Below are 25,737 nucleotides of genomic sequence, written 5' to 3'. Positions count from 1 at the left end.
AGCCTTCCTTTCCTTGTATCTCGATGTCGGGCGTCTGGTCCATATCGAGCACCGTCGACAAGCTGATCGCCTATAACCGTGCTGCCGCCAGGCTCGGCAACTGTTCCAAGATCAAGGAGGTGGGTGGCACGCCGTGGCCTCTGCGAAGCAGCAGCCGCCAGTGTGGCCACATGAACACCTACCAAGTAACACCAGAATCAGCACCGCACCAGCTTACTACTGGTAGTCGAAGTCAAACTTGCAGGAGGGGCGGCTGGAAACCGATACCATGTGAAGCCCCAACACCAACCTCAAACATGTCAACTTTGTAATCCTCTGATTAATTTGTATGAGTGCGTATCTAAATTTGTAAGTCATTAGCTTCCAGTGGATGTCATGAGCAAATACATCTTTTGTTGTCTGATCGTCAATCATTAAATTTGAGATGTAAGTTTGATCTAATAGAACAAGACTTCTTCAACTATATATGAACTGGTTTTATCATCGACTAATAGAACTGCAAGTTTTGTATCTACTCAGCTCTCTCTCCACCTATGGCCACAGCTTGGGTTGCAGCAGACAAAAAACAATGTCATTCCTTCCTCTCCCCTGCTAGCAGCCTGCAAACATTGGGCACCATACCGTGTAAGCTATATAGAGAATAAAAATGAGTAGAGAATGAGAAACGTAAGCCAATTAAATCGGCACCTAGTAATGCATAGTCTGTTCATGAAATGACAGCTGAAAGGGTTATTACTTGGACAAAAGCTTTCTTGCTCGTATTCAAGTAATTAGCAGCATTTACCTATCCGCCTTCTATCTAACACTATAATATGTAGAGAGAACTAAGCTGTAGTATAATCCATCTAGGGCACTATAATATGTAGAGAAAAAGTAAGGGGCCTTCTTCACACATCTAAATCAGCAAAAACAACTTGCTAAAATAAAGCTATGACAGCTGCAGCTGTTCCTTTATGAACAAACACATGTAACATGCTAAACATTGGTCAACTTCTTTGTCAAAAGTAGTTGCTCCTCTAGTAAATCTATAAGAATAATGCCTATTTCTCAATTACCATTCATTTAGAGATTTTCACTACTAGATCACTGCTTAAAGAAGCATCTCACATTGTTAAGATAATGCTAAGTATCAGATCATCCATGAAATGGTTGCAGGGCATCTCTCCTGCTGACAGTCAAATAAATAGAGCACCATCCTACATATATTGCACCATTGGCTGAGCCCTACTCGCAATGCAACACAAGCAACAATAACAATGACGTCCTACAGTGTGGGCCACAAAGTAATTGTGGAATGCACATCCTCTTTTACATATATACATAACTTCTTGTATTCTCCATGGCCTCTTTTGATGAATAAATGCATTAACACCAAGATCTAATTGAATGACCACAAGGTGAATAACTGAAACAAGTAGATAGTGCGGCTACCTAAAAATTTGGCTGAGAGATACATTACAAAAGCCAAAACAATAGAGGACAAGTATCTAGTGTTAAGAATACAATTAGAAGCTCAAAGCAAAATTTGCTATAACAAACATCTTATGAACTAAAGTATAACATTAACTCAAAGATATTAGGAACTTAGTTTGACAAAAGACGATCATCATCAGCTAGGAGCAAAGCATGACCATTGAAACTCAATAATAAGAGAAGTGCTGCTTAATTAGTGTTGGTGGGGACAGCAACAGCATCCAGAGGATGGTATTGGTGACAGGAGTACTGACAATAATACCAAAGGCATGATGTAATGGTGATGGTGGAGGTGAAGTGGCATGGTATTATAGTCGTTCTGCCAAAAAATTGTGGAGAATGGAGTAATGATGATAATGAAGACATGCTTAAGTAAAAAAGAAAATATGAGAAATTTTTTTTTGTAGTATTTCAAACTACATGGAAAAATAAAAATTATGAAAATAGTTATTTCATAAAAAAGTTTCCCATTTTCAATCACTAAACATGTTTTCTATACTTTTATTAATATTTTTAAATAATGATAGATGAAAGTAAACACCATAAGTACTTCCAGGAAAAACTTTTACCATCCAGTTGCTTTTAGAAACTATGTTGGTGAGATTACTGGTAGTAAAATAACTACCCATGCATTCTTGGACCAAAATTTGTTTAGATCCAGTATGTTGTAGTGGTTGGATATAACATATCTTTCCTTATGTGTACTTTAGGGCTGAACATTGACACGTCTTGTTAAGCATCATAATGAAAATGACGATGATATGATCTTTGGTAATAGTTATGTCTGGTTATGGAGATGGCCAAAATGATGATGATGTGGTGTTAAAGACAGAGTGATGGTGGCAACAACAATGATAATAGTGGTAAATATTATCGTCACCTTGGTTGTTGGCACCACAATTACTGCTGTCAATACATATATCCTTATTTTTATCACTACTAATGCCACCACCATCATCCATACCAACAACAGGACTCCATTACCGTCAAAAGAAGAAAAGAGATTTCAAGATGCTCTTTGTCTTTCACCGAAGCAACAAAAAGAAAATAGCCAATTAGCACATCTATATACATTACCACAGGAGAACATTTTCCAAGGGTACGAAAATCTTGCATTCTCAAAAGTAAAATAGGTGAAATAGATCTGACCTGGAAGAAAGCAGCTTCTGGATGATTGCATTTGCTGCATTTAACTGCCTTTGTACGAGGAAGAGTTGGATCAGCTGCTACATCCTGTAAGACTTGAGTGCGTTCACTTGCAGTATGATGTACCTCATTTCTGTAGACACAACTATAGTCAGCAACCTCCTGCATTTTGAAAAGTACATTTCATCATAAACTTGAGGATAACTGTATATTAGAGGCACTTAAAAATCTCGAGTAATTTGGGATAAACTAACCTAGGTATGTATACTTCAAAATATTGAGTAATTTGGCAGAATCTAACCAAGTTCTTCATTTCCCATTATTGAGTTCCAAAGAAAGCAATATCTTTAGGTAAATCAAGAAATTTCAAACCAAGAGCTGTAAGAAACAAATTCAAGAGCTTTACACTAATTCAACTGAAGAACTTGGCCTGTGAACCATCTAAAATACCCAACTAAAATTAATATAACAAGGTTCATCATTTTATTTTTCATTAAAGAAATTAGCTTTGCAGTTATTCCATTGAAGAACAACAAAACCATAAAAATAGCAGAACATCTCTAAGAAATAAAACCTATACAAATTTATTATTGCATATTTGTTCCTCCAAAGTGCTTATGTGTCACTATTTTTGTGTGACAGTAGCGGTTGGTATTCGAATATATACACTATAAGCATAAATTATACTAATAATTCTTTGTGCTCTAATATCATAGAATAGCCTTTTTGGTAATAAATATATTTCTTTTAGGCAACCTCAGAGATGCTAAAGAAATGCCATTCATAAATCTTCATAAACCATACAGATTAGAAATTGAATCCTATGTCAAGTTTAGAAAGAAAAAAGCCACATTTAGCAAAGGAGAGGACTAAAATGACATATAGGTCTGCACAAATTTCTGGATAAATTAGGCAAATGATAAGGTACAAGGTACATGTCTCTAAACATTCTGAACTGTGTGACGTCCACATCCATGATATCCATATAAGTATAAAGTTAAAGTGGAAGATTCACCATCAAAGTAAAAGGAGCAAAAAGAAAATCATCATTGGTAAATGTCATGTTAACATGGACAGGTAAACAAGAACAAGTACCTTGATTCTTCCCGACAATATATAACATAAAAAAGAAACTGATAACGAGGGATTTGCATATAATTAGTTTGGTACCTAATCACATATTATACAAAAATATGGAGCCTGGCACCATATCATGTTGATAAAATCAAAGCAATCATTTAAAACATTTTATTCTGAAGCATAGTTGAGGGTAGCTTTATTTGGGTTATGGTCTAAGAAAAACCCAGAAGGATGTCATATGTCTTGATGAACTGATCCTTCTATACTAAATAAAATATCCTCAAGAAAATACATAAAAAAATATTTAGCAAATAAAATCCAATTCTGAGTGATGACGCAGATGTTGATCCGGTAGTAACTGGAAGCATCAGACTCCAAATGTGTGAGGTATCGAATAATGTTTGGCACCTTGAGCTTATGCCCATTTTCAGGTATCTATTTAAGCATTTTATAATGTTAGATTATCAGAGGGTCATGTTTCAAATCCAGCAAGATCAATCATCTTGGAGTGAATTCCTTGTGATTCGCATCATGTGTTCATTTCCATCTTTATCTATGTAGCATTTTACTACATGTATGTAGTTAAAGATCTTTTGCTCTCTGTCCTTGGTTTCTAATCATATATCTCCATTCCAAGCAAATTTTTGTGGGTTCTGCAGAACCAGATCGGCACCAACTTACTTTCAATCGTTTGCCTTGACACTGATAAGCTTTTCATGTGCTTTTATATTCAATCCAAGGTCGGACCTACCTCCCTCATTCCTCACACTTCCCTTTCGAAACAAAAACCCAATCGCTTCCACCAAAACGATTAGAATCTGATAGAGGTCGAAGACGTATATGCGCAATAGTGTCGCAATAGCTACCGTGGAATGATGCTGGTGAAAAAACAGCCGAAAATATAAAGGGAAAGAAACCCTAGCGAGGCTCGCCAGTGCAGGAGAGACGACAGCACAAACGTCAACAAAAAAACCGAAAGGAAGCCGAGATCGAGGAACCTGGTGGTAGCAATTGCGGCAAGCGAAGAGGAGGACCTTCCGCTCCTTGTCTTCCTTGGGGTACAGGATGTTGTTGCTGTTTCCGACAATGGGAAGAAGAAAGTTAGAGATGGATCATCGCGAAGAGAGAGGAAGAGGCAGAGAGAATAGGGCACTCATTTACCATTCACGGCAAAACTTCATGGTACTCATGGTCGGCCGTCGTTGGGAGTCGAACCACCTTTCTCCGCTTCGCTTCTTTTCTTGGGATCGCGATCCATGGCCGGGTTTTATAGTCGAGACCCGGGGACGCATATCACGTGGTAGACACGTGACTGAAGGCAGGCTTCCTCCAATCAGAGGTCCTAATTTTGGCCCACATAAAACTAATAAGATAAGTCAACGTTGACTTCTAAGTCCTATTTCGAACTAATCAATCAATCAATCATGGAGTATATTTATGTACCTCGGTAGATTTTGGTCGTTAAGTTGACGTATGACAAGATTGATCTTGGTTTGTGTTTTTCTTCATATTAAGAGTCTCGATGAAGCAAAGGAATGTTAATTAAAGAATGCAAAACTTACTCAAAAATATAATTATTTTTGATCCATTCCTTTTTCTCAAAAATATAATTAGCATTTTGGATAAATCCTTAAGTAGAAAATAAAGCTTCACAGTTGTCTGCTCATATATTGTATCGCATCATTCTGAGCTATCCGATGCTTAAAATCAAAATCCAAAAAAACTGCAACCCCTACTCTTACCCAGAAACACTAGTAATAGGATGTGATCACTATTTCTTGGTCCATTGCTTCCCTTGCATCCTGTAGCGTACAAAATCCTAATGAGATCTACCAAGAGCAGTGAGAGGTTTAGCAATACTAAGAGTCAGAGTCAGATTGATGTGTTTAGGCTCAAGACAAAGAAAGACTGCAACTTTGCACCCGTAACATTTTACACCTAATCATCTGATTACGAGATTTTTTTTTACACCGTCTGTCTGTCGTCTGAGAACAAATCTTGTGTCCCAATCCTTCGGATTGTATATGTACATGATGACGCCTACAGACAATACCTTCACTGTCAAGCTGGCTGGACAGGCAACGCAAACTCGCATTACGTCGTCGTTACATCGTAACGGTGCCCTCCAATCATCCATGACTCTGACCTGTTGCATCATGTAAAGTGAGACGGTTCTCAGTCCCGTATAATGAAGGATAATGTATTTTCTATTTTATTAAAAAAAGCTTACCTCTAGCAGTCAATACACCCCGATGCAACGGCTTGGCAGCTCTTTCTTGTGAAACACCAGGACCCTTGGCTACAATCAGAGAGCTTTGCAAACCTTCCAGTAACTGTATACAACAACACGATTAAATTCTGATAATCAGAACCTCTGGACATGAAGGATTAATGGAACTGTTTTCAAAAACAAATCCCAAGACAACTCAAAATTCAAACTTGGACACAACATGCCATAATGCCCCAACAAAACGAGCATGCTGCTTTCTCTCGATTCTCATGGACAAATATACAAATGCCACACAAGTTTGATCCTCAATGATGGCAATACTTTACAGAAGGCAAAAAAAGGAATAAAGCAGCAAAACAAATTCTACAAGCATGATACAGAAAACAAAGTCTCAAGAAAGCTTACTCTTGATGTTGGCTGAATCCTACGATTGGATCTCCTGGGTTCAATAACATCAGCAGATCTTGTTCCTGGATTTTCAGAATCTTTAACTTCAGATCTGGAAAATTTGTCCACGGCAGATAAAACCCTTCTTTTCTCCTCCATCTCAGCCACAACAGTAGTGGATTTCTTCTTAGACGATGGAATGCCAGGTACAGACTGCACAGAAGACTCTATCACTGCCGTATCTACTTTTTCAAGAACGTGTGGAAAAGAACCAGTTTCCATTGAGCTATGTTTCTCTTCATTACTAGACGTGGTTACAAGACTGCTTTCTCCCCCATTTAAGACAGACATAGCAGTGACAGGTTTATCCGTTTCCACAGTACTGCTAGCCTGAACATTCTGAGACCTCAAGGCTTTCGGGGCCCTAGTGTTCAGGTTGGTGACTCGTCTTCCTTTTACATCAACTTTTGAAGTATTCCTCCATAACTGGGATGCTTGTGGCATCAAATATTTTGCAAACTTTATAGAGTCACTCCTTTCTGTTGACTTTTCAGGCTTATCTGTGTTGTAGTGTTTGCTTACTTCCATGAATTTTCTTTTCTTTCCAGGCTTAGGAACACCAAATACCACCTTAGATCCATCTTTCTGAAGGCCAGCTCGTCTTACCTTAAGTGCATTGGCGTTTTTATCCTCACCCAGGTTCTTTCCAACAGCAAATGTTTCATACCTTTCTGACAAATTAGGTGGCCCTGACTCCTCAAGCTTCCTTGAATCATCTGCACAAATATTTTTTGACACAGTCCCCGTTCCTTCCTCACCTATTTCTGACTTATTTTTGGAATCTAGTCGGCCTAGTTTTTGTCGTTTCTCATGTGGTGTGTCAACCTAATTGACATCATGGCATATAAAAATCAAAGTATTATAAAAATGACATCATAATGCAAAAGATCAACCACATGGAATGACGATGTTTAGCCGAGAGGAAAAAGAAAAATAAAGGTTCCCTAAGAAAGGTTAGAGAAAAGACCTCATAGGGTTCCAGGGTAACTCTTTCTTTTGCCCGGGACCATTCTACCCATTGGCCATCCTTCCAGATAAGTGATGGTCGTAGATTCCAAGCTCTAACAATTGAAGAACTGCCACCAGCTGTAAACAGTGATAAGCAAATTTTGAATGGTCAATTCACAGAGAACAAACAACACAAAAATTGGTAAGTGAATGATTTTTAACATATTCTAGATCTGAATTTCGTTAAAAACAGTGAAAAAAGGGATTGCACCTAACATGTAAACAGCTGAATATCGGTAAAAACAGTGACAAAAAAAAGACTAATTGCACTTAACATGATAAATATAGATGGTTATAAAGCACAATTTCGTAACTCAAATGAGTGATGTTATAGATAAACCTTCAGGTAAACAGGATTTTCCATCATGCTCATCCACATAGTGAACACAACAGAGAGAGAAACATGCAAGTCCTGAACCCAGTGATTTAAAAAGCGTTAGGCGCCAAACGACACTATGGTCCAAAAGTGCCCGAGACGTTAGGTGCTCGCCCGAGCGAAACGAGATGCTAAAATATAAAAATATATAATATAATTAATAAATATAATTATTTAAATAAAAAATATGCTATTAAATTAATAATATCGGGTACAAAATCACAATAAATAAATAAATCATAATAGTATTTTTTTTAATAAAAAATACTATTAAATAAATAAATAATAATATTATTAAAATAAAAATAATATATTATTAATATAATAAATAAAAATACTATTGTTAGTATACTGTTAATATATTGTTAACAATATAGTGAGAAGAGTGTGAGAAGATCGAGGCTGCTGAGGCAACGACAACGGTAGCAGGCGACAGCCGTAGTTGGAGCGGGAGCGACGAGCGACAGCGGGAGTGGGAGCGGTGACAACAGCGGCGAGCAACGATTATGGTAGCGACGAATAGCGATAGCAGTGGCGAGCAACAGCAGTGGCAGTGGCAGTGGCAGCGGCAGCGGCAGCGGAGAAGAAATCTCGACCGCAAAATCGCGAGTGTTCGGGTTGGGGAAGTTGGGGAAATCGTGAGAGGAAGCCTGATATCGATGATTTAGTTGGTTCGATTGAACCAACTAAAGCATTGGAGACCAACCAGACCTAAAAGTCTGGTTCGGTCGCCTGGTTTAACCCAAGCGCTCGCCCGAAGCGCCCGGCACCTGGGCTCGGGCGAGTGCCCAAGTGGCGCCTATTTGAAGCGAGGTACCTGGACATGAAGCGAGGTGCTCGGGCCTCGCCTCGCCTCGCCCAAGCGCCTATTGAAATCACTGCCTAAACCCACCTGGATATTATCCCATGCACACTAAGGGCAACACATTCACATTTAAGCATCTAAATTCAAGTATGATGGCATAATGGACCAACAGAAATCTATGTGAAATGCAAATTCACTATATATAGCATTTGTGATGTCTTCCTTCTTGCAAAGCTGGCCAAAGATTTTATTCAAGTCTTATGGTTTACCAAAAAAGGCTTTCATCCACCATGAATCATGATATATTAATCAATTCATGTCTATAAGTCAAAAAAGAACTTTTCGAGTAAAACATTGTTGTTTGTCCTCAACCAACTTATCCTGATGCTATAGAAAGAGCCAGAGGGGCAACCAGATCATGGTTACAAAGGTACATGTCCAAGAAATTCCTCTTCCCAGGCAATCAGCTACTTGACTGGAATCAGACTAATGTGTCGAAGAGATGTAATCCTGACTTCTAATAAAGGAGAGCTTGGGAGTTGGGATTAGGAATGCAATGGTAGTTATTGCAGTTAGTGACACAAATTTACAAATCAATTGATTCCCCACAAATTCTTTTTTTTTCATTTCTTATTATTTCCTGTACATATCATAGATTCCCCTCAAATTCTGCTAAACCCAACGTGCCTGTTTTCTCAGAGTTTGCCTGATAATTGGCTTTGATCATACTGATAGGCTTGGATCCACATTCCTGGTGTGGCTACTAAAGCTGGAAATGGATGTAGGTGGGATAAGAGAATGATGAAGAAGAGGAAAAAGATATCAAGACAGATACATTCACATTGATTAGACCTTACTCCATGATCATCTTTTCAACAAAATCACATACCACATATGTTTCAACGACTTAGTATACCTCTTTTGTACAACTATTCTTCTCTATGTTTTTATCCTATCTTTACATTTTTTTTGGGTTTATTTTGATAGAAACTTCAGTCTAAGGATCCAACCCTGCCCCTTAAGCAGAGGGACACCACTAGCATGTTACACACACTGGGCTGTATCTTGTCAAGCCATACTACATATTTTTTAATAAAAAAATCATTACATTCATGGCATACATGACGCTTACACGTGGACTCAAGCCTACGATCTATCCCTTGTACAACAATGTAATAACTGATCAAATGTCTTAACAAAGACAAGCCATACTACATATTAAGATCAAATAAAACATAGATATATACAAAAATTAGTCAATGCCTTTTTTAACTCACAAGGATTATAAATATCCTCTGGCAGCATAAGGCACATGCTCATGCAGAAGCCCAATAAGCAACTGAAGGGTAAAACAGTAAATATGCAGGAAACAATCTAATCCATGATGAATACAATAATTTCCTAAGCAGAATGCAATGAGTTTATTTGTTACATTAGCATGCATTAAGATTGAGAATAAAACATATATCAAAATCTGCCATCACAAGCTCCTCTACAAGCTACAAGATCATAATGTAGGACGAATAAGACTGAAGGAATCTTTGATTGGATAAAAAAACTGAAATACCCCATGGAGACTTAGAAAACTGTTTCCTATAAACACATTTCATATATTGACATGAACAGTTTAACAGGTGCCTAAATCATTATGCCTTTCATTTCAGGCACCAAGTTGATACTAGAATATAACAGAGATGATGGCTGCACATAATAACATGTGCAGCCGCACCTGGTCCCAAAAGCATGTGCAGAAAACAAACCTCAGAAAATGGAAAAAAAAAATGCAATACCATCATCTCTTAAAAAGAAAATAATAAGAAAACCCACAAATAAAGGGAGAAGAAGAGAAAAAGAAAACGATAGCTGAATGATGTCATAGAACATACCTGGAAAATGGACAGTTAACTTGGTTTCATCATCTTGATTCTTCTCAGTGACAATGCCTTCCCACCAACTGAGAATATAAGAAGCACATACTTAGTTTACGGTTGTCATATAATCTGTTAAGCCAAACTAGAAGTAGGGAAATGTCTCAAATCATTGCAATCTCTCATTCGTGACAAAAATTAAGCATAGAGAAAAGGAAGCATAAGAAAGACACAAGCAAAAGAGAAGCAAGTTGCAGCTGCAGAGATAAGTAATTTCTGGCCTTGTGAGGAAGATTACACAGAGTCAAGAGATAAACCTAAGAAAAAAATCCCTCACGCACCAGCTACTAGAAAAAAAATCCTGAAGCACATAATGAGTAAGAATCTCTTATTTAAGGAGAACCCTAGTGCACACAGCTACAACCACCATGTCAAGGGGGATGGGATTAAGATGTACGTAGTCTGGGGAAGTTAATTCCTTGCGAAAAGCATGACACCCAAGACACAATAAAGCAACCGTACAATAAACCAAGGCCCTCTAAGGAAATCTCAAATACCAACAGGTAACATATGGTCGTCAAGGATGCAAATTAATTGGGGAGACTGCTAATCCAAGAAAGAAAAAAACGTATAAGAATCAAAATTTTGGAAAAATTAAATAAAAAATATTAAGCCAAGTGTTGTATATCAGTTACTCAAAAGACAAAACAGCATTTCTACACAGATGTTGGATCCAAATTTTTTGTCTATGAACTTTGGGTAGAAGGGTTACTAAAGGAGCCGAATCAATTATATTCAACCACAAATTAGAGATAGATCAAAGCCTGTAAATAATCAGATGAAATAGGTAATAAAGAAGAAAGAATTTAAGATGGCTACCATAGAAACAATATTACATGCTAAATCACAGAATTAGTATACAATGTTTTGGATATATATATAAGCGGTCATCGAAATAGTATTAATTATACCACAAGGCAAAAGCAGGCGTTTTTATCCTTTTATTTTTGCAACAGTCATTATGTGGTTTTTGATTTCATGTCCTTCACCTGTCCAAATATAAATTTTGACTCCATGCACTAGGCAATCAATGCCACTAGTTTCTTTGAGACTTTTCAGATAAACAGAAGACTGTAGTTTCTTTTATTTTTGCAACAGTCATTATGTGGTATTTTATTCCATGTCCTTCACCTGTCCAAATATAAATTTTGATTCCATGCCCTAACACACACTTTGCCCTAGGCAAGCAATGCCACTAGTTTCTTTGAGACTTTTCAGATAAACAGAAGACTGCAGTTTCTTTTGTTTTTGCAACTGTCATTATGTGGTTTTTGATTCAATGGCCTTCACCTGTCCAAATATAAATTTGATTCCATGCCCTAACACACACTTTTCCCTAGGAAATCAATGCCACTAGTTTCTTTAAGACTTTTCAGATAAACGGAAGACTGTAGTTTCTCTCTTCCCCCTTGTTGTCTGTTGTTTGGATATTTTGACATAGTAAATTGCATCTTTTGATTTATAAATATGACTCTTTATTTTCTTCTATTTGCCATTAGTATACTCCAGAGACTTTTGTGCACCCCATGCTCTATATATATCCTATTTTTCACTCTAAATGCTGCTAGATCATTGACACAAGGCAACATAGGCCTCCTCCTTTGGCACCTCTTGATCATTAATTTTGACAAAGGCTTTTGTCTTTGATGCCATATAACTTATGCCGTACATAGCATCTAAAACTTGCCACATGCTTCTACCTTAAACCGATACCTAGTCTGGCATGCCATCAACAAATAGCACATATCGAACTCAACTCAGTGCATGCATAGTAACTCACTTATGATTAATGAAACTAAGAACTAGGTAAAAATGTCCAACAAACAAATTTCAGTCACGGCATATTGAGGTTATATATGATGGTAATAGAATCCAATGGAGTGAAGTAGAGAACAAGTAAACAGAAGATGAGACATAAGGTCATCTGTATAAAATGATCTCTTCAGGCAACTCTAGTTTAACAAATAAATCATTCAAAAATACCAAAAGGTACATAAAGCAGTCTTACCCATCACGTATAAAAGCATCTACCCTATCTCCAATCGCCCAAGTGAAATTGCCTACAGCTTCTCTACGTCGCTTCCTTGTTCCTTCAGATTTGGCTACAATAACAGGATGACCCACACGTATTCTAGGAGGTTGATCACTTTTGGATTCAAGTGGTATCCATTCCTTAAGCTTGTCATTGACTGCATAATGTGAAAAAGTTACTAGAACATATCAATCAATATATGGCATTTAAAGGGACGAGCTTCACATGTTGTGAGAGGTTTATCACTTTCAAGCTACATTTCCATCCACTTCTTAAGCTAGCCAAAGTCTACATAGTATAAACAACACCATACAATAATGAGTTTCTCAAGTACAACAAGTAACCAACTTGCAACAGCCAAAATTCAAAACATATAAATTGAATGACTTAATAGACCAGAATTAGACACTAAAAATTAATATTGTATCAGTGGGTAGTTCAATTACAGGATTAACCATCTTTTACCTTCATCAGAAAGACCATCATAGCACACATATGCTTTACCGTCTTTGAGATCAAGAACCCGTGCAGAAAACCAAGCTCCTCTAAGACCATCTCCATCAGCTACAACCTGGGAAAACATTGTGTTAGAAAATCTAAATTAAACCCCCAAGGAGAAAATTACAAGGACCAGAAACATTAAGTATTGTTGTTAAAAAGAGCAATTCAATCATAAAGTAGGCTAGAGCAAAGTAAAAAAAATCAAACAAAAAAATACTAGCAATCTAACGTTACTAACAAGGTTCCGTAGATGCAGGCACTGTCACTTAATCTTGTTTAAATTGTTGTGCCACCGAGCCCTTATGTATACACTGAGGACACTAGACCCGATCAACGGGCTGGTCACTTAGCAGGCACACAATCATCCTACCAAGAAATCTCACATTATATGGCTGATTCTGAATACATAAAGGCAAGTTCACCCACTTAACATTCACTTTTGCCCTATGAAATTAACAATGCAATCTATTATTGAGTCCTTTACAACTAAATATCAATGTCTTTCATCATAAGCAGAGTTTCTCATAATCAATAACCTAGGACTAGAATATTTGCATTAGCTCTCACACAAAGGTGATGATTATTAATAAAATAAAACTTTTTAATTTCTTTTGTGAATTTATCGATCTTCTGGCTTCCTTATGTACTTAGAAGTTAACATTGATCCTTAATCCTTTACCTAGAGAATCCACCAATTTGGACACCAAGTTTTAGCCAAAAACACTAAATCAATATCAATACAAGTTTTGTACTTGATATTTAAATTCAAAATATTTTTAAAAAATAAAAAAATATGAAGTTTTACATTTGATATAGAGAACACTAAAAACTCAAAAGTATTTGCAGAAAGGAAGAATAATAATTTCCTACGCAAAATTGTACCTCAACAAGTGAACCTTTCTGAATACTACTTCCTTGCATAGCATCTCTTGCAGCTCCATCAGTTGGAACAATTCTTGATTCATCTTCTAATTCGCATTCTGACAGGGTAAGATAACCCACTATATTGATGAAATTAGATAAATACACAGACTGCATCCAAATACATCAGCACTTGTTAAACAATTGCAAGCTGCACTTACCTTCAGAATTTTCTTCCAATAACAAGGACTTCTTATTGTTGGGAGGCATTTCTTCCACAATAGAAACTTTTTGTCCCTCATTACAGGTCAATGGTTGCTTGATTGAATTTCTTGTATTTACCTCACGATCAACAGTCGAATCTAAAGCCAGATTCTCCCCAGCATGCACACCATTTGTTTCAATCCCCTTTTTTATAGCTGCACAACGAATGTTCCAATGACCTTCAGGGCCTGCTTCTACTAATTCACTTATTGAGAATGGTAAGGGATCCCCCATGGCAATGATGGTTCCAGCTTGTGATACAGCCTCTGCAGCCATTTCTGCAGCTTTCAGTATGGCATCCAAGTTCTCTGCTCGCTTGATGGCAGCAGAAGCTGCTTCAACCCTCTTTCTGGTGGTCTCACGTGCCTCAGAAATTATTGAACAAGGACCACGGATCTTGTCCTTGCCCTTGGAGCTTGAAACAGGAGTTGATGTCAACAAGTTCTTTCCAACATCAAAGCTGATTTCAGAATTTTTAATAGTAATTCCTGTATTAGAAGAATTTAGAGCATCATCGGCCATCAATTTAGCCTGTAATGCAGCATCGGATGCAACCTTGGCAACTTCTGCAGCTGCCTTTGCAACAGAAGCTGCTGCAGCAGCTGCTGCAGCTGCAGAGGCAAGTTTCTGATCAACTTCTGATGCCAAGCCTAATTTTCTTTGGGCAACCATCTGCTCCCAAATAACTTGACCATGCCTGACAGCAGCCGCAGCATAAGCAGAAGCATTCTCAGCTTGAAGCTTTGAGTGCTCAATTTGAGTGCAGGTCTCTTTCGAGAAGGTGACCCTCTGCTGAGTGTGACCACTGCCTAATATTTGGTAATAAGGCATAGTTATGGGGTGAGTTGTAGCTGAAACTAGACCAGTAGATGTAACAGTGCTTAGAGAATTAGAAGACAAAGAAAGACCCACAGAATTAGGCAGATTATTAGTAGTAAAAGCTGCAGAAGCAGATTCTGCTTGAAGTTGAGAAACTGAAAATTTTGGCACAAGCTCCTCGGGTGCAGAAACCTTCTTCCTCTTTCTGGATTTCTCACTGACAAATGTGTTCTTAGCATTTACAGGAGTTGCTTCCCTATTTTGTGTCTCGAATGGCACAACTAATGCAGCAGACACATGGGCAGCATCCTGATTAGGCAGCAAGGTACCAGCAGAAGCGAGCTGCATGTTTGAGGCACAAGGTATAGAAGAGTCTCTAACAAGGGTTACTGGAGTTGCTTCAGAAACAAGCATTCCAGAATATTGTGAAGTGGAATCAACAGGTAAACTTTGCGATGAAAAAGACCACGAAGCAGGGTGAGGGCTCTGAGATAACCAAGGTGTAGAATTGGTCATGTATTGCTTGATCTGAGAAGTCTGGTATGGATGCATTGGAGATAGAGATTGACTGGATTCCAAGTGGATGCCTCTTGTGATATTGGAGTGTAAACCATCATTAGATGAACTCTGGAAAGCTGACTGCAAAGACACAGTGGAATTTTGTATTGCTGAACTTGGGACCTTGCTGTCCTTCCAGCCAGCAGGGGAATCAAGAACCTTGCCAGGAAGAGGGCTGCAGCTGATCCCTTGTTCTGTATTTATACACCAAGTATCAATTACCCTGAATAACTTCCTAATGTTAATGAATGGAATGCTCAATTAAAATCCATTCACCTGAATGATGATGCAAATGTGTGCCAGAACTAATGGATGATGACTTCAGGTTATAGAATCTTTCTGAAGATGCACGCCACGCTCGCTCCCATAAGCTCCTTCCTCCATCTTCATGAAAGCAGCCAATACAGTTTACATCAGATAAGAATGCATGACAACAATTTAACAATTATGTATACTAACCACTTCCTCCAAAGGCTGGTACCATACAAGCCTCATCTGGCAAGACACCTTGGCTGCACAAAGTAGATCAATTCATATTTTACTGGATTACATAATAGTTAAAAATCAAAGAAAAGGCAGCTGCAACTCACATCAGTGATCCATACACAAAAATCTGAGCACGCAATTGTACTTGCTGTAAATCTGTGAAAGGCTGGTGAAACTGGGCAGAAGGAGCTGATGTATTCAAATCAGGCAGATTAGATGTTTGAACACTTGGAAAACAGGATGGATTTGCAGTCTTAGTCTCAACAGAGAGACATTGCTGCATACCCTCCCTCTGGCTTTTGCTTCTTGTGGCTCTCTCAGGGACAGGCGAGGTACTACATGGGTTTCTTTTCCTACCTTTACCACGAAAATCATGTGACTTCTCTTTAGCATCTCCTTTTGAAATGCCTACCTTTTTAGTTGCCTGAGCAGAAACTTTACCACTTTTGTCTTCCACAATTGTCTTGCTGATGGTGCTAGTACTCTCATTTACAGCTTCACTCAGATACCCCTGTGAAGTCTCCGTAGAAATCTAAGTAACATATGATACATTTAGATTTAGTAGAAGGCCTTACCTGTCTTTAAGAAAATTATAAAACTAAAATATAATATATAATATTGAGAATGGTAATTGTAGTTACCTGCGGCTGTTCAAAGGACTGTGTATTGGAGAAAAGTGCCAAATCCTTGTTACTGTCTTTTTGGGAAAAATCTGCATCTGGCTGAACTACAAATGTGAAGTTGCCATCTTCTTCTGATGTTATGCTCACTTTAGAATCTTGAACAGTGAATTTTAAAATATCAGAACTTTTTGTTGAAGCAGAACCTGCATGATCTTGCAACGAACTATTGCTTTCTCTATGTTCCATTTTCTCCATAATAGATTGGTTGCAACTAATAACAGTTGGTGAACCACAATTTGGTTCAGATGAACTTAGATTACCACCATCAGGATCCAATAAGGAGGACTCAAGATTACTTTCAGGCAAAGTAGATTGAGGATAGTTGTTTCTCTCGCTATTTAATGCAGCAACTGCAATGACATAAGTTGGTTACCTTCATATGAACTGGCTTTCATATTGTATCATGCAAACTAGAAGATACGATATCAACATGCATATAACAAGGACATCAATGATCTTAAAGGCTACAGCATGATGACATCTAACAGTTGAATTACTATTTTAAATATGCCCTCACTAACCTAACACAAACCATGTACAATCTTCACTAACGGATGATGAGATGAAACAGAACCTACTGAAAAGCATTATTTTAACAGATGACGTGCCAATGACCTATTGTAGGCAATACTATGTTAAATATGCCTCAGCTAGCCCAACACGAAGTCACAAACCAAATACAATCTTCACTAATGGATGTTAAGATGAAACAGAATGTAGCGAGTAAAGAAATCATTTTAACAAATGACATGTCGATGACCAAATGTAGACCATTTTATTTAATTAGTGTTAAGTATTCAGAATTAACATGTGCTACATATGGCTTCATGCAAATAAAATTTTAGAAAGCACTAGTTATTTAAAAAGCGTTAGGCACCAAGGTCCCTAAATGCTCGAAGCGTTAGGTGCTCGCCCAAGCAAAGCAAGGCGCTCTGAAATATTAAAATATAAAAATATATAATATAATTGATAAATATGATTATATAAATAAAAATATGACATTAAAGTATTAAACTATTGTTAACAGTAGTTAACGGGGGAGAAAAAGTCACTGACAATGGAACTTTCGGACGACAGTGGCAGCAGCGAAAGCCACTGACGACAGCAACGACAGCGATGACAACTGTGAACGATGACATAGTGGGCGAAGGAAGCTTCAAAGTTGTCCGTCAGTGGTAGAGGAAGCTACGGTCCTCTCCCTCGATGGTGGAAGGAGCTGCACACGGAACCAACGACAACGAAAAGAAGTTACGAACGAAGGCTAGGCAGTCGGACCTGTCCATCAATGACAGAGGAAGCCTCAATCCGCTGCGTCTGCAGTGGAGGTAGCGGCAAAAAGCGTCGTCGGCAAAGGCAAAAGCTGCGCTAGGGTTGATGGCTCGGGGTCGTGCGGGTGTGCGAGGGATGGCTTTACGGGTAAGAAAGTGACTAGTTGGTTCAATAGACCAACTAGCTAATATTGAACCGAACCAAACTTAAAAGTATTGTTCGGTTGCTTCATTTGAACCGAGAACTCGCTTGAGCCGCCTGGCGGCTGGGTTCAAGCAAGCGCCCAGGTGGTGCCTCACTGAAGTGCACCGCCTGGTCCACCCTTGAGGTGCTCGATTCTCGCCTCGCCTCGCCCGAGCGCCTATTTAAACCACTGGTTAGCACTCCATGTTTGCACACACATGAACAGTTTCTAAAGGAATATTCATGTGCATGTGTAAATATGGAGATTATCTGAAAAGTCGACAGAAATAACAAAATATTCTAACCCTCGTGTCCCAACCAATATAAGAATTTTGTTTTTTGTTATGCCCCACTGTACTTCTATCATAGTTTCGACAGAATAGTAAATGGACATTAAAAGTATGAAGTAAGCTAAAACAAGAAGGGAATAATGACTTATAGAATCATCAAGGGAAGATGACTCACTTTCAGTTTCAGTATGTTTTGGTTTGTCACAATTGTTAGTTCGAACTAAATCAGTATCTTTCCCTTCTTTGCTTAGGCATGTAGCAAGAGAAGATACACCATCTGATGAACCTACCCATACCTCATCACTGTTGGCAGTTTCTGTTCAAAAGGAAACAGTAAATTTCGTAATCTCTACCTGTTTGCCAGGAAAAGCAGCAGTTGAATATTCTTTGCAACAAATCATGACATATGTTCACCAGACACCTAATAACTAAATGGGAAAAGAAGATTTGCTTCATCACATGGAATTGCCAGAGTAATGAAAAGGTCCTCTCCCAATTTAATGTGAATGATCCTAATAAATTTGATGGTTTCCTTCTATGTACAACAGAACCTTGGGAATGAAGGTCCATACAAAAGACAAAAAAATCAGCACGCATGTACAGAAACGATGATGTAAAGCAGTTTCTGGCATTTGATAGCCAGTAGAAGCTAAATTTCCAAAAAGATTAAGCATGGTGGGTTAGATTTTTATTGTGTAAGAATCACGAACTGTCAAGACCGGCAAAAACTTGGCAGTTTTTTCCTGACCTGATACATTGGCATTGTTTATCACCTCTGGTAATGACAACTAGAAGCATGAGCTTCCAGCAATCCATTATTCCTTGTCATCGGACTGAATTTGGTAAAGTAAAACTTAAGGTTGCACCTAACCACAGTTTCCATAACTTTCCTAAATAGTCATGCCAAACAAGGTGACGATGATTGGGTAGAAATTTACATTTTTAAAAGCAAAATAACTTTAATTTTGTACAGTTGTTCACTTCATTCAGGTTATTGTCCCTTGGCCAAGAATTTTAACCCATTTAAGCAACATATGCTTTATATAACCTAAATGTTTTATCAAATCATAAGTGACAAAGTTTTGTGGGTAACACTAAGGATATTCTGAAGATCAAAGTTCAAAATAGACCAAGACATACTGACAAATATTTACCAGCCTAACCAAGTACTGAATATCAAAATGTATAGCTAAAAATCGACACTTTTCTCTCATTTCACTTTTATTTTTTATTATTTTCTTCAATGGTACCAGGGGAATGGGTCAATATATCACATTTTTCTTATTTCATTTTTATTTTTTTATTATTTTACTCAATGGTACCAGGGGAATGGGTCAAAACATCACACAGTATATTAGTAATTGTACTGGACTAATAGATTACTAAAACCGATCGAACTACCACTCGAATCTTTACTCAATGTTATGGTAAATGTTTCAATTGAAAGTTAAATTCTGTTTAGAGTTAAGTATGGACTTGTACAATCTAAAAATTAGAAAATATCAAGCACATTAGCAGCCAAATTACCCAAGTTATCTGAAAAATTCTTCATTGAAGGGACATTGGCTTCTGAATCAGGCACCACAAATTGTTGTTTTGAAATCTGATTGTCCATGCTGCTCTTTGTAACTGATAAGGAAGAGGTGTTTACATTCTTCTCATCGCACTGAGATGCAGGTATAGATAATGGTGTCACTTCCTTCAGTTCTACAACTAATTCAACTTCAGAATGCAACCGCTGGAGAATCATTGAATTGTCAGAAGAAGGCAATGTGAGACATCCTGAGTGCAGATCAGCAACTGCAATAACGCACAGGCACGTCAGTACCACTATCATAGAAACTGTGACATATATATTAGACTACAAGCAAAAAACATAATAAAGATATATATGAAAAATCCATGCATAACCTGCTTGGTCCATGATTGAATTTTTGTCTGATTCCATCACCATACCATTATTTTGAGTTTCAAATGAGGAAATTTCTGTATCCTCAGTAACAGTGGAGCAGTCCTTAAGAGTTGTGCCACTTGAATCAATCAATTGTGCAGTGCTTTCCTTTTCCTCAGAATGAATTGTATTATCCTCATTATGTTCAGCAACCAAAGAACTTGTATCCAACTTATCATGAACAGGAGATGAGAGCTTATTTTCTGTGTCATCCACTAACGCAGCACAAGGTTCATTGAGTATAGCATGTCCTGGAGCATCCAACTTACCATCCAACTTACCAGTGGGATTTTCAGAAATGGATTTCAAGCATTCATCTTCAGAACTTTCTTCTGTTGTAATGGATTTTTCAACAATAGATTTTAAGCATTCACCTTCTGCACTCTTTTCTATTGGAATGGAGTCAGATTTCTTCGAAATTAATGCATCAATTTTACAGTCCTTATCACTATCAACTCCAGCTGTCCCTATTTCAGCTTTCATGGCAGTTACCTCAACTGCCATGTCTGATCTTCTCAATTCATTACAGTTGTTATCATTAATAACCGCCTTAGACGTGGCAAGGTCTCTTTCTTCTTCAAGAGCAATACTGTCTTTGGTCGCTGGAGCATGTGGGTTGACACCACCTTCTTCAGAAATATATTCATGTACATCATGTCTAAAATCTATCGGTCCTTCAGCTATATCACTTAGCTCACGAGTATTTTCAGTGTCAACTCCAACAGAGTTTCTCCCAACAATACCATCTTTTTCCATTGCTAAAGAAGGTACCTCCGTTGTGCAAGTTAAACTTTTGTCCCCTGCCATTGAGTCTTTGTTTGAAACCTGTACCTGGCAAGCAAAAGCTTCCAGCAGTCCACCAGAGTTCTGCATTAACACAGTGCTATTAGATATGTCATTTGACAACATTAGAGATTCTGCAGATGAAACCAATTCAGAAGAATCCTTAACATCACAAACATGATTCTTAACCTGGTCTTGAAAATGCTGATCATTCACTTTGCAATCACCATACAGATTGTAACTTGTTTCATTCTGCTTATTTTCAGATTGCAGAGTTTCTGATCTCTTGCTTATGTCAACTACATAGCACTCTTCCATTTTTTGCTCAGAAAATAATGGGTTATCAAGCTGTTCAGTGATCATACCAGCATTAGCAGTGGATAAGCCTGAAATGTCATTTTGAATATTGTGAGAAACAAAATTTGAACTAACTTCGGTATCTTTGTTTACAGCAGAAGCACGATCATCGAGTGAACTACTCATTGTGGATGTATTATCCAATGGTTCCATGCTCCGAACCACCTCAAGAAGCTCACTAGAAACTAAATATGCTTTAGATACATCACCAGATGATGAAATTAATCCTTCTTTAGCACTACATTGTGAGGCAACCACTTCTGCAACAGAGTGGAATCTTTGATCTGATGGACTTACAGCCAAACCAGCTTCTGATTTTTCATCAGTGGGAGTTTGAGAAGCAACTTCATGATGCTCCACATTTTCATTTGACACCAAAATACTGTTATGTAATTTATCAGTCAAAAGACCTGTATCAGTGTGTGTAATAGCATTTGTTGCACATATAGCAGAATCTTCGATTGCATGTATCTCTGCCTCTGTATTCATAATTTGTGGGCTTACCTTCTCATCCTTTTCAACTGATTTCACTAACATTTGCACAGATTCAGATGATGGAGCATTGGACCAATTAATGTCATGCCCGGAAAGGGAGCAAGTATGAGAGGCACTTGAACCAAATTCGATGGCACTGTTTCTGGGTGAAAACTCCTCAATCCAATTGTTTTCTTCACCTTGAATGCCAAGTAAAAGCCCTGTTTCTGCTAAACTGTCAAATCTTAGGTGAGTCTGGAAGTGATCGTCTATATCGAATTTTGGTGCATATGATTGTAAGCTTCGAGGAAACCCATCATTGTCCTCTCCAATTAGTTGAAAATTCTCATTCTGAAAATCATGATCATCACAATCCATGGATATAGCCCTGCAATGTTATAGGATATCTACATTATAAAAATCCAATGGTATCTTCACAAGATAGGATAAATTCTGAAGTAACAAATGTAATAACACAGTGAATGAGAAAAATAAGAGAAGAATAGTACATTTTTGAAGTAGAAACAACTGAATGCAAAACTTGAGATACTATCAATTGCTTCATTTTTATTCCAACAGAAAGTTGAAAGAGTAAACAGACAGACTTAGAAAAATAAAAAAGGTAAAATATCAGAACGTAAGAGAAGCCAAGTAACAAAAACAAAAGCCCAAACTGAGTGCTGATATAAATATAGCATGTTCCATCAGCATGTTGATCCAGAACCAACCATGTTATCTCAAACGCATCTAGTATCTCTCGGCAATATACAAAGACAAACCTTAAAACATATTAAAAGGGTCATGAATCCTTCAAATTGATTTCAGCAAATAATCTGTGATGCAAGAGCCATAGAGCCATAGCACAATGCACAAAGTGAACATGATGTTCTGAGGCTTAATTTCATAAAATATATCCTTTGCTACCATTGTAAATATCTAACCATCCTCACGGTCCTAATTTAGGATCCAACACAACATAATTAATTTAACATAGTACACAATTAAATGACTCTCCAGCATCTTCCTTCAGCCCAGATCACCTTATCTGACTCATTGCAGCAACAAAACCCCGGAAAGTTCATTTTCCACCATATCCTCATAACAACAACAGATACACATCAGGTGAGCTACAGTTAAGAATATAATTGTAGCTACAGTTAAAATATAATTGTACAGCGTACAGAGGCGACAGATCAATACAATGTCTGAAAGCAGCATTTGCTGCACCTGCAGTATGATGGCTGCAAGAATCAGCTTCATGTAAGATGTACTTTTTTTTCACATAAAGTGTGAGATGCATTCTTCAGAGAAAGGATCTTGCCCCATATTAGGTACTAACTAGATATTAACCAAGAGCTTGTGACCATAAAAAAACATGATTTGGGCATTTGTACATTTTTAAGGAAAAAATTTCTAAATAAGCAGTAACCACAATAAGAGGAAAACAGCATTTCATGATCTACCAGATTCTTAAAATTCCATAATCTGCTGTTTATGACTTAACAAGAATAACAAAAATAACAATAACAATGATAACAACAACAAGAAGAAATAGAAAGGAAAGAAGGAAAAAATCTGAAAAGTTCCTGCTCATTCTTAAACTGCCAATGGGATCATCATGTGGCCTCAAATGGCACAAGCCTGAGGCCAATGCAGCATTTGCATACGCATAACTAACTTGAAACCATCTCAAAGCCATGGAAGAAAAAAGAAGACCAATAAGAGGCCAACAAGTCATAGCTGATGCCCAGATCAAAACCAGCCAGATAATGTTATTATATGTTCTCATTGGCACAAATTAGTATGATGTCACTAATTTAGTAACCCCCTCGCTGTGACTGTAATTTACTATAACCAGGCAAATAGCTGCAACAAAGGAATGTTGTCATGATCAATACATACAAATACGTTTCAGGTGACAAAAGGGTATGAATTCTCGCAGCATGAGAGTTCATCATGGGAAGATTACTAGCAAGCAGTATCTTGACTCTAAACGATCAAGCATTCCATATGAATAGGTTTCAGGTCACATAAGGGTATAAATTCTCGCAACATGAGAATTCATCATGGTAAACATTACTCTAACCGAACAAGCATTACAATACCAATCATCTAAATTGCATAAACCCTATTAAATCTCTTAACAACACCAACATGAAAACAAGTGCAGATAGGGAAAGGAACAAAGCTATTCACTAAAATACCAACTTACTGAAGCAAAAACAGAAAGTATTAATAATAATATGGTTAAGCATTATCCTCCACCAAGCTCATAATCAAAAAATTTCCATGTTCACAACGACTCCTAACGTTCAACATATAAATGTTCTCTAAATAACCAAATCTATTTACATGAAGAACAATTATATGCAACAAAAAAAAAAGAGTGGTCTCTTTAACCATCAACTGCGCAAACAGCCAACTTTTGCAAATAAATTCGCAAAATCGTAAACCACACTGATGACAGCACCGAAGAAAGCTCAAGAAACAAGGCTAACATCTAAATTTAGCGATAAAGGCACCAACTTTCGAGAAAGAACAAAAAAGTGAACAAGATAAAAGTTCCCGCTACATAAAGCACATCAATGACCTAATTCTCAAACATGCCAACCCCAACGAATGAAAACCACAACCAAAACCTCCTTTCACACCAAACCCCAGCACATCAAAAGCGAACCAAAGCAGTAACGGAGCGCCGAGAAAGCAGCGGATGCCAACGAAGAGAAAATAAGAGAACGCACCAAATAAAGAGCGGCTAAGCTTCCACCACCCTCCATCCGAAGACGAAATCTCGCCCCTTCAGCGACCGGACCAGAAATCCCACGCAGATCCGTGGGCTCTCATCTGCGCCTAAAGATCACGATAACTATAACTCCTTCCGCCAGCAAGCCCTAGCTCCGAGGCATCCCGGCATGGCGGCGACACGGGCCACGAATTCTCCGGTGGATCGGAGGGTGCGAAGGCGAAGCGACAGGCGGAGTGGAAAACCAAAAGCCCCTCTTTCTTTTTTTTAATCCTCCTCTACTCTTCCTTCTTCCTCCTCGGGCACCCTATCCTGCGCTCACTGGCTCACACGCCCTGCGTTGGATTTGGTGTGTGGGTGTGTGGGGGGGGTGGGGGGGAAGCGGAGTTTATGACGAAGCCCTTTTCTGATGAGGATTCCCACCAAAATCTACTTTTCGACTGCTCTCTTCAAGTTCTCATCTCGACCGTCCGATTATGAGGACCCCGCTAGTGCCAATGGACACCGATTTGGTCTTGTCGGATTGGGTCTGTAGAAAGGTTGGAGGGGATCCTGCGGCGAAGAGAGGCGGGGCTCCGGAAACGGTCATAAGATGGGCTCAGATTTACGGTGTTGCCCTCATTGACGATTCCATTAGCACGTGCGAGAGCGCGTCGTAAGAGCAGGACGACGGTTTCGTCGGCATGCGGATGGTGGGGCGGACACGTGTCGGGTGAGGATGCAAACTCCCTGCGTCCGAACCCATCCATCCCGCTTTTCTCTTTCTGATCTCAACCGTCCGCCAGCCTTCGAATACGGAACATAATATTTTGATCAGATAAGACGGACGGTCGAGATTAAAAGAGCAGGTGAGATGGAGCTTTCGTACCCGTTTTGCATCTCCCTTTCGCTCAGCTGCTTTGTGTTGACGATATCGGATCCGGGTTGGAAGTCGGATCCGGGTTGGGAAGAGTCTGGCAGCATAAGGACAATCGGTGAATCGATTCGATG

General features: G+C 38.3%; 2 protein-coding genes across 6 annotated transcripts; both read right to left on the bottom strand.

Moving 5' to 3' along the window:
- Positions 1 to 323: 323 nt before the first annotated feature.
- On the bottom strand, positions 324 to 5,035 carry LOC135652496 (DNA-directed RNA polymerases II, IV and V subunit 9A-like). The gene is made up of 4 exons (XM_065173463.1): positions 4,861 to 5,035; positions 4,698 to 4,773; positions 2,623 to 2,781; positions 324 to 599 (listed from the first exon to the last, which is right to left on the bottom strand). Exons 1-4 carry the CDS (start codon positions 4,989 to 4,991, stop codon positions 516 to 518), a joined length of 450 nt encoding a protein of 149 aa, XP_065029535.1. The 5' UTR covers positions 4,992 to 5,035; the 3' UTR covers positions 324 to 515.
- A 556-nt stretch (positions 5,036 to 5,591) lies between these two features.
- LOC135652480 (uncharacterized) lies at positions 5,592 to 25,102 on the bottom strand. 5 transcript variants are annotated; one of them, XM_065173444.1, is made up of 18 exons: positions 24,746 to 25,102; positions 21,363 to 22,392; positions 20,351 to 21,257; positions 19,967 to 20,239; positions 18,615 to 18,755; positions 16,656 to 17,047; positions 16,119 to 16,546; positions 15,988 to 16,040; positions 15,805 to 15,912; positions 14,109 to 15,722; positions 13,909 to 14,027; positions 12,991 to 13,096; positions 12,502 to 12,682; positions 10,452 to 10,519; positions 7,344 to 7,462; positions 6,335 to 7,201; positions 5,930 to 6,032; positions 5,592 to 5,845 (listed from the first exon to the last, which is right to left on the bottom strand). In XM_065173444.1, exons 2-18 carry the CDS (start codon positions 22,380 to 22,382, stop codon positions 5,829 to 5,831), a joined length of 6,516 nt encoding a protein of 2,171 aa, XP_065029516.1. In that variant the 5' UTR covers positions 22,383 to 22,392; positions 24,746 to 25,102; the 3' UTR covers positions 5,592 to 5,828. The 5 variants fall into 5 exon arrangements, with proteins under 5 accessions (XP_065029516.1, XP_065029501.1, XP_065029510.1 ...); XM_065173429.1 differs by having other exon boundaries at positions 20,351 to 22,392; XM_065173438.1 differs by having other exon boundaries at positions 13,909 to 14,006; positions 20,351 to 22,392.
- Positions 25,103 to 25,737: the final 635 nt, after the last annotated feature.

Source organism: Musa acuminata, chromosome BXJ1-4, assembly GCF_036884655.1.
Source record: "Musa acuminata AAA Group cultivar baxijiao chromosome BXJ1-4, Cavendish_Baxijiao_AAA, whole genome shotgun sequence".
NCBI lineage: Eukaryota > Viridiplantae > Streptophyta > Magnoliopsida > Zingiberales > Musaceae > Musa > Musa acuminata.
Note: the sequence above shows the minus strand (reverse complement) of the source record. Positions and strands in the feature narration are given on the sequence as shown.

What these genes read in the sequence shown, in the direction of transcription:
- LOC135652496 (XM_065173463.1), bottom strand. Translation starts at nt 4,991, where the DNA reads ATGCGTCCCCGGGTCTCGACTATAAAACCCGGCCATGGATCGCGATCC. An exon ending in GCCGCAATTGCTACCACCAG is followed by an intron (nt 2,782 to 4,697) that starts GTTCCTCGATCT and finishes TTCAAAATGCAG; the next exon opens with GAGGTTGCTGACTATAGTTG. An exon ending in CAGAAGCTGCTTTCTTCCAG is followed by an intron (nt 600 to 2,622) that starts GTCAGATCTATT and finishes CAATGTTTGCAG; the next exon opens with GCTGCTAGCAGGGGAGAGGA.
- LOC135652480 (XM_065173429.1), bottom strand. Translation starts at nt 22,382, where the DNA reads ATGGATTGTGATGATCATGATTTTCAGAATGAGAATTTTCAACTAATT. An exon ending in ACATTTGCATCATCATTCAG is followed by an intron (nt 15,723 to 15,804) that starts GTGAATGGATTT and finishes GTATAAATACAG; the next exon opens with AACAAGGGATCAGCTGCAGC. An exon ending in TGATGGTCTTTCTGATGAAG is followed by an intron (nt 12,683 to 12,990) that starts GTAAAAGATGGT and finishes CACATTATGCAG; the next exon opens with TCAATGACAAGCTTAAGGAA.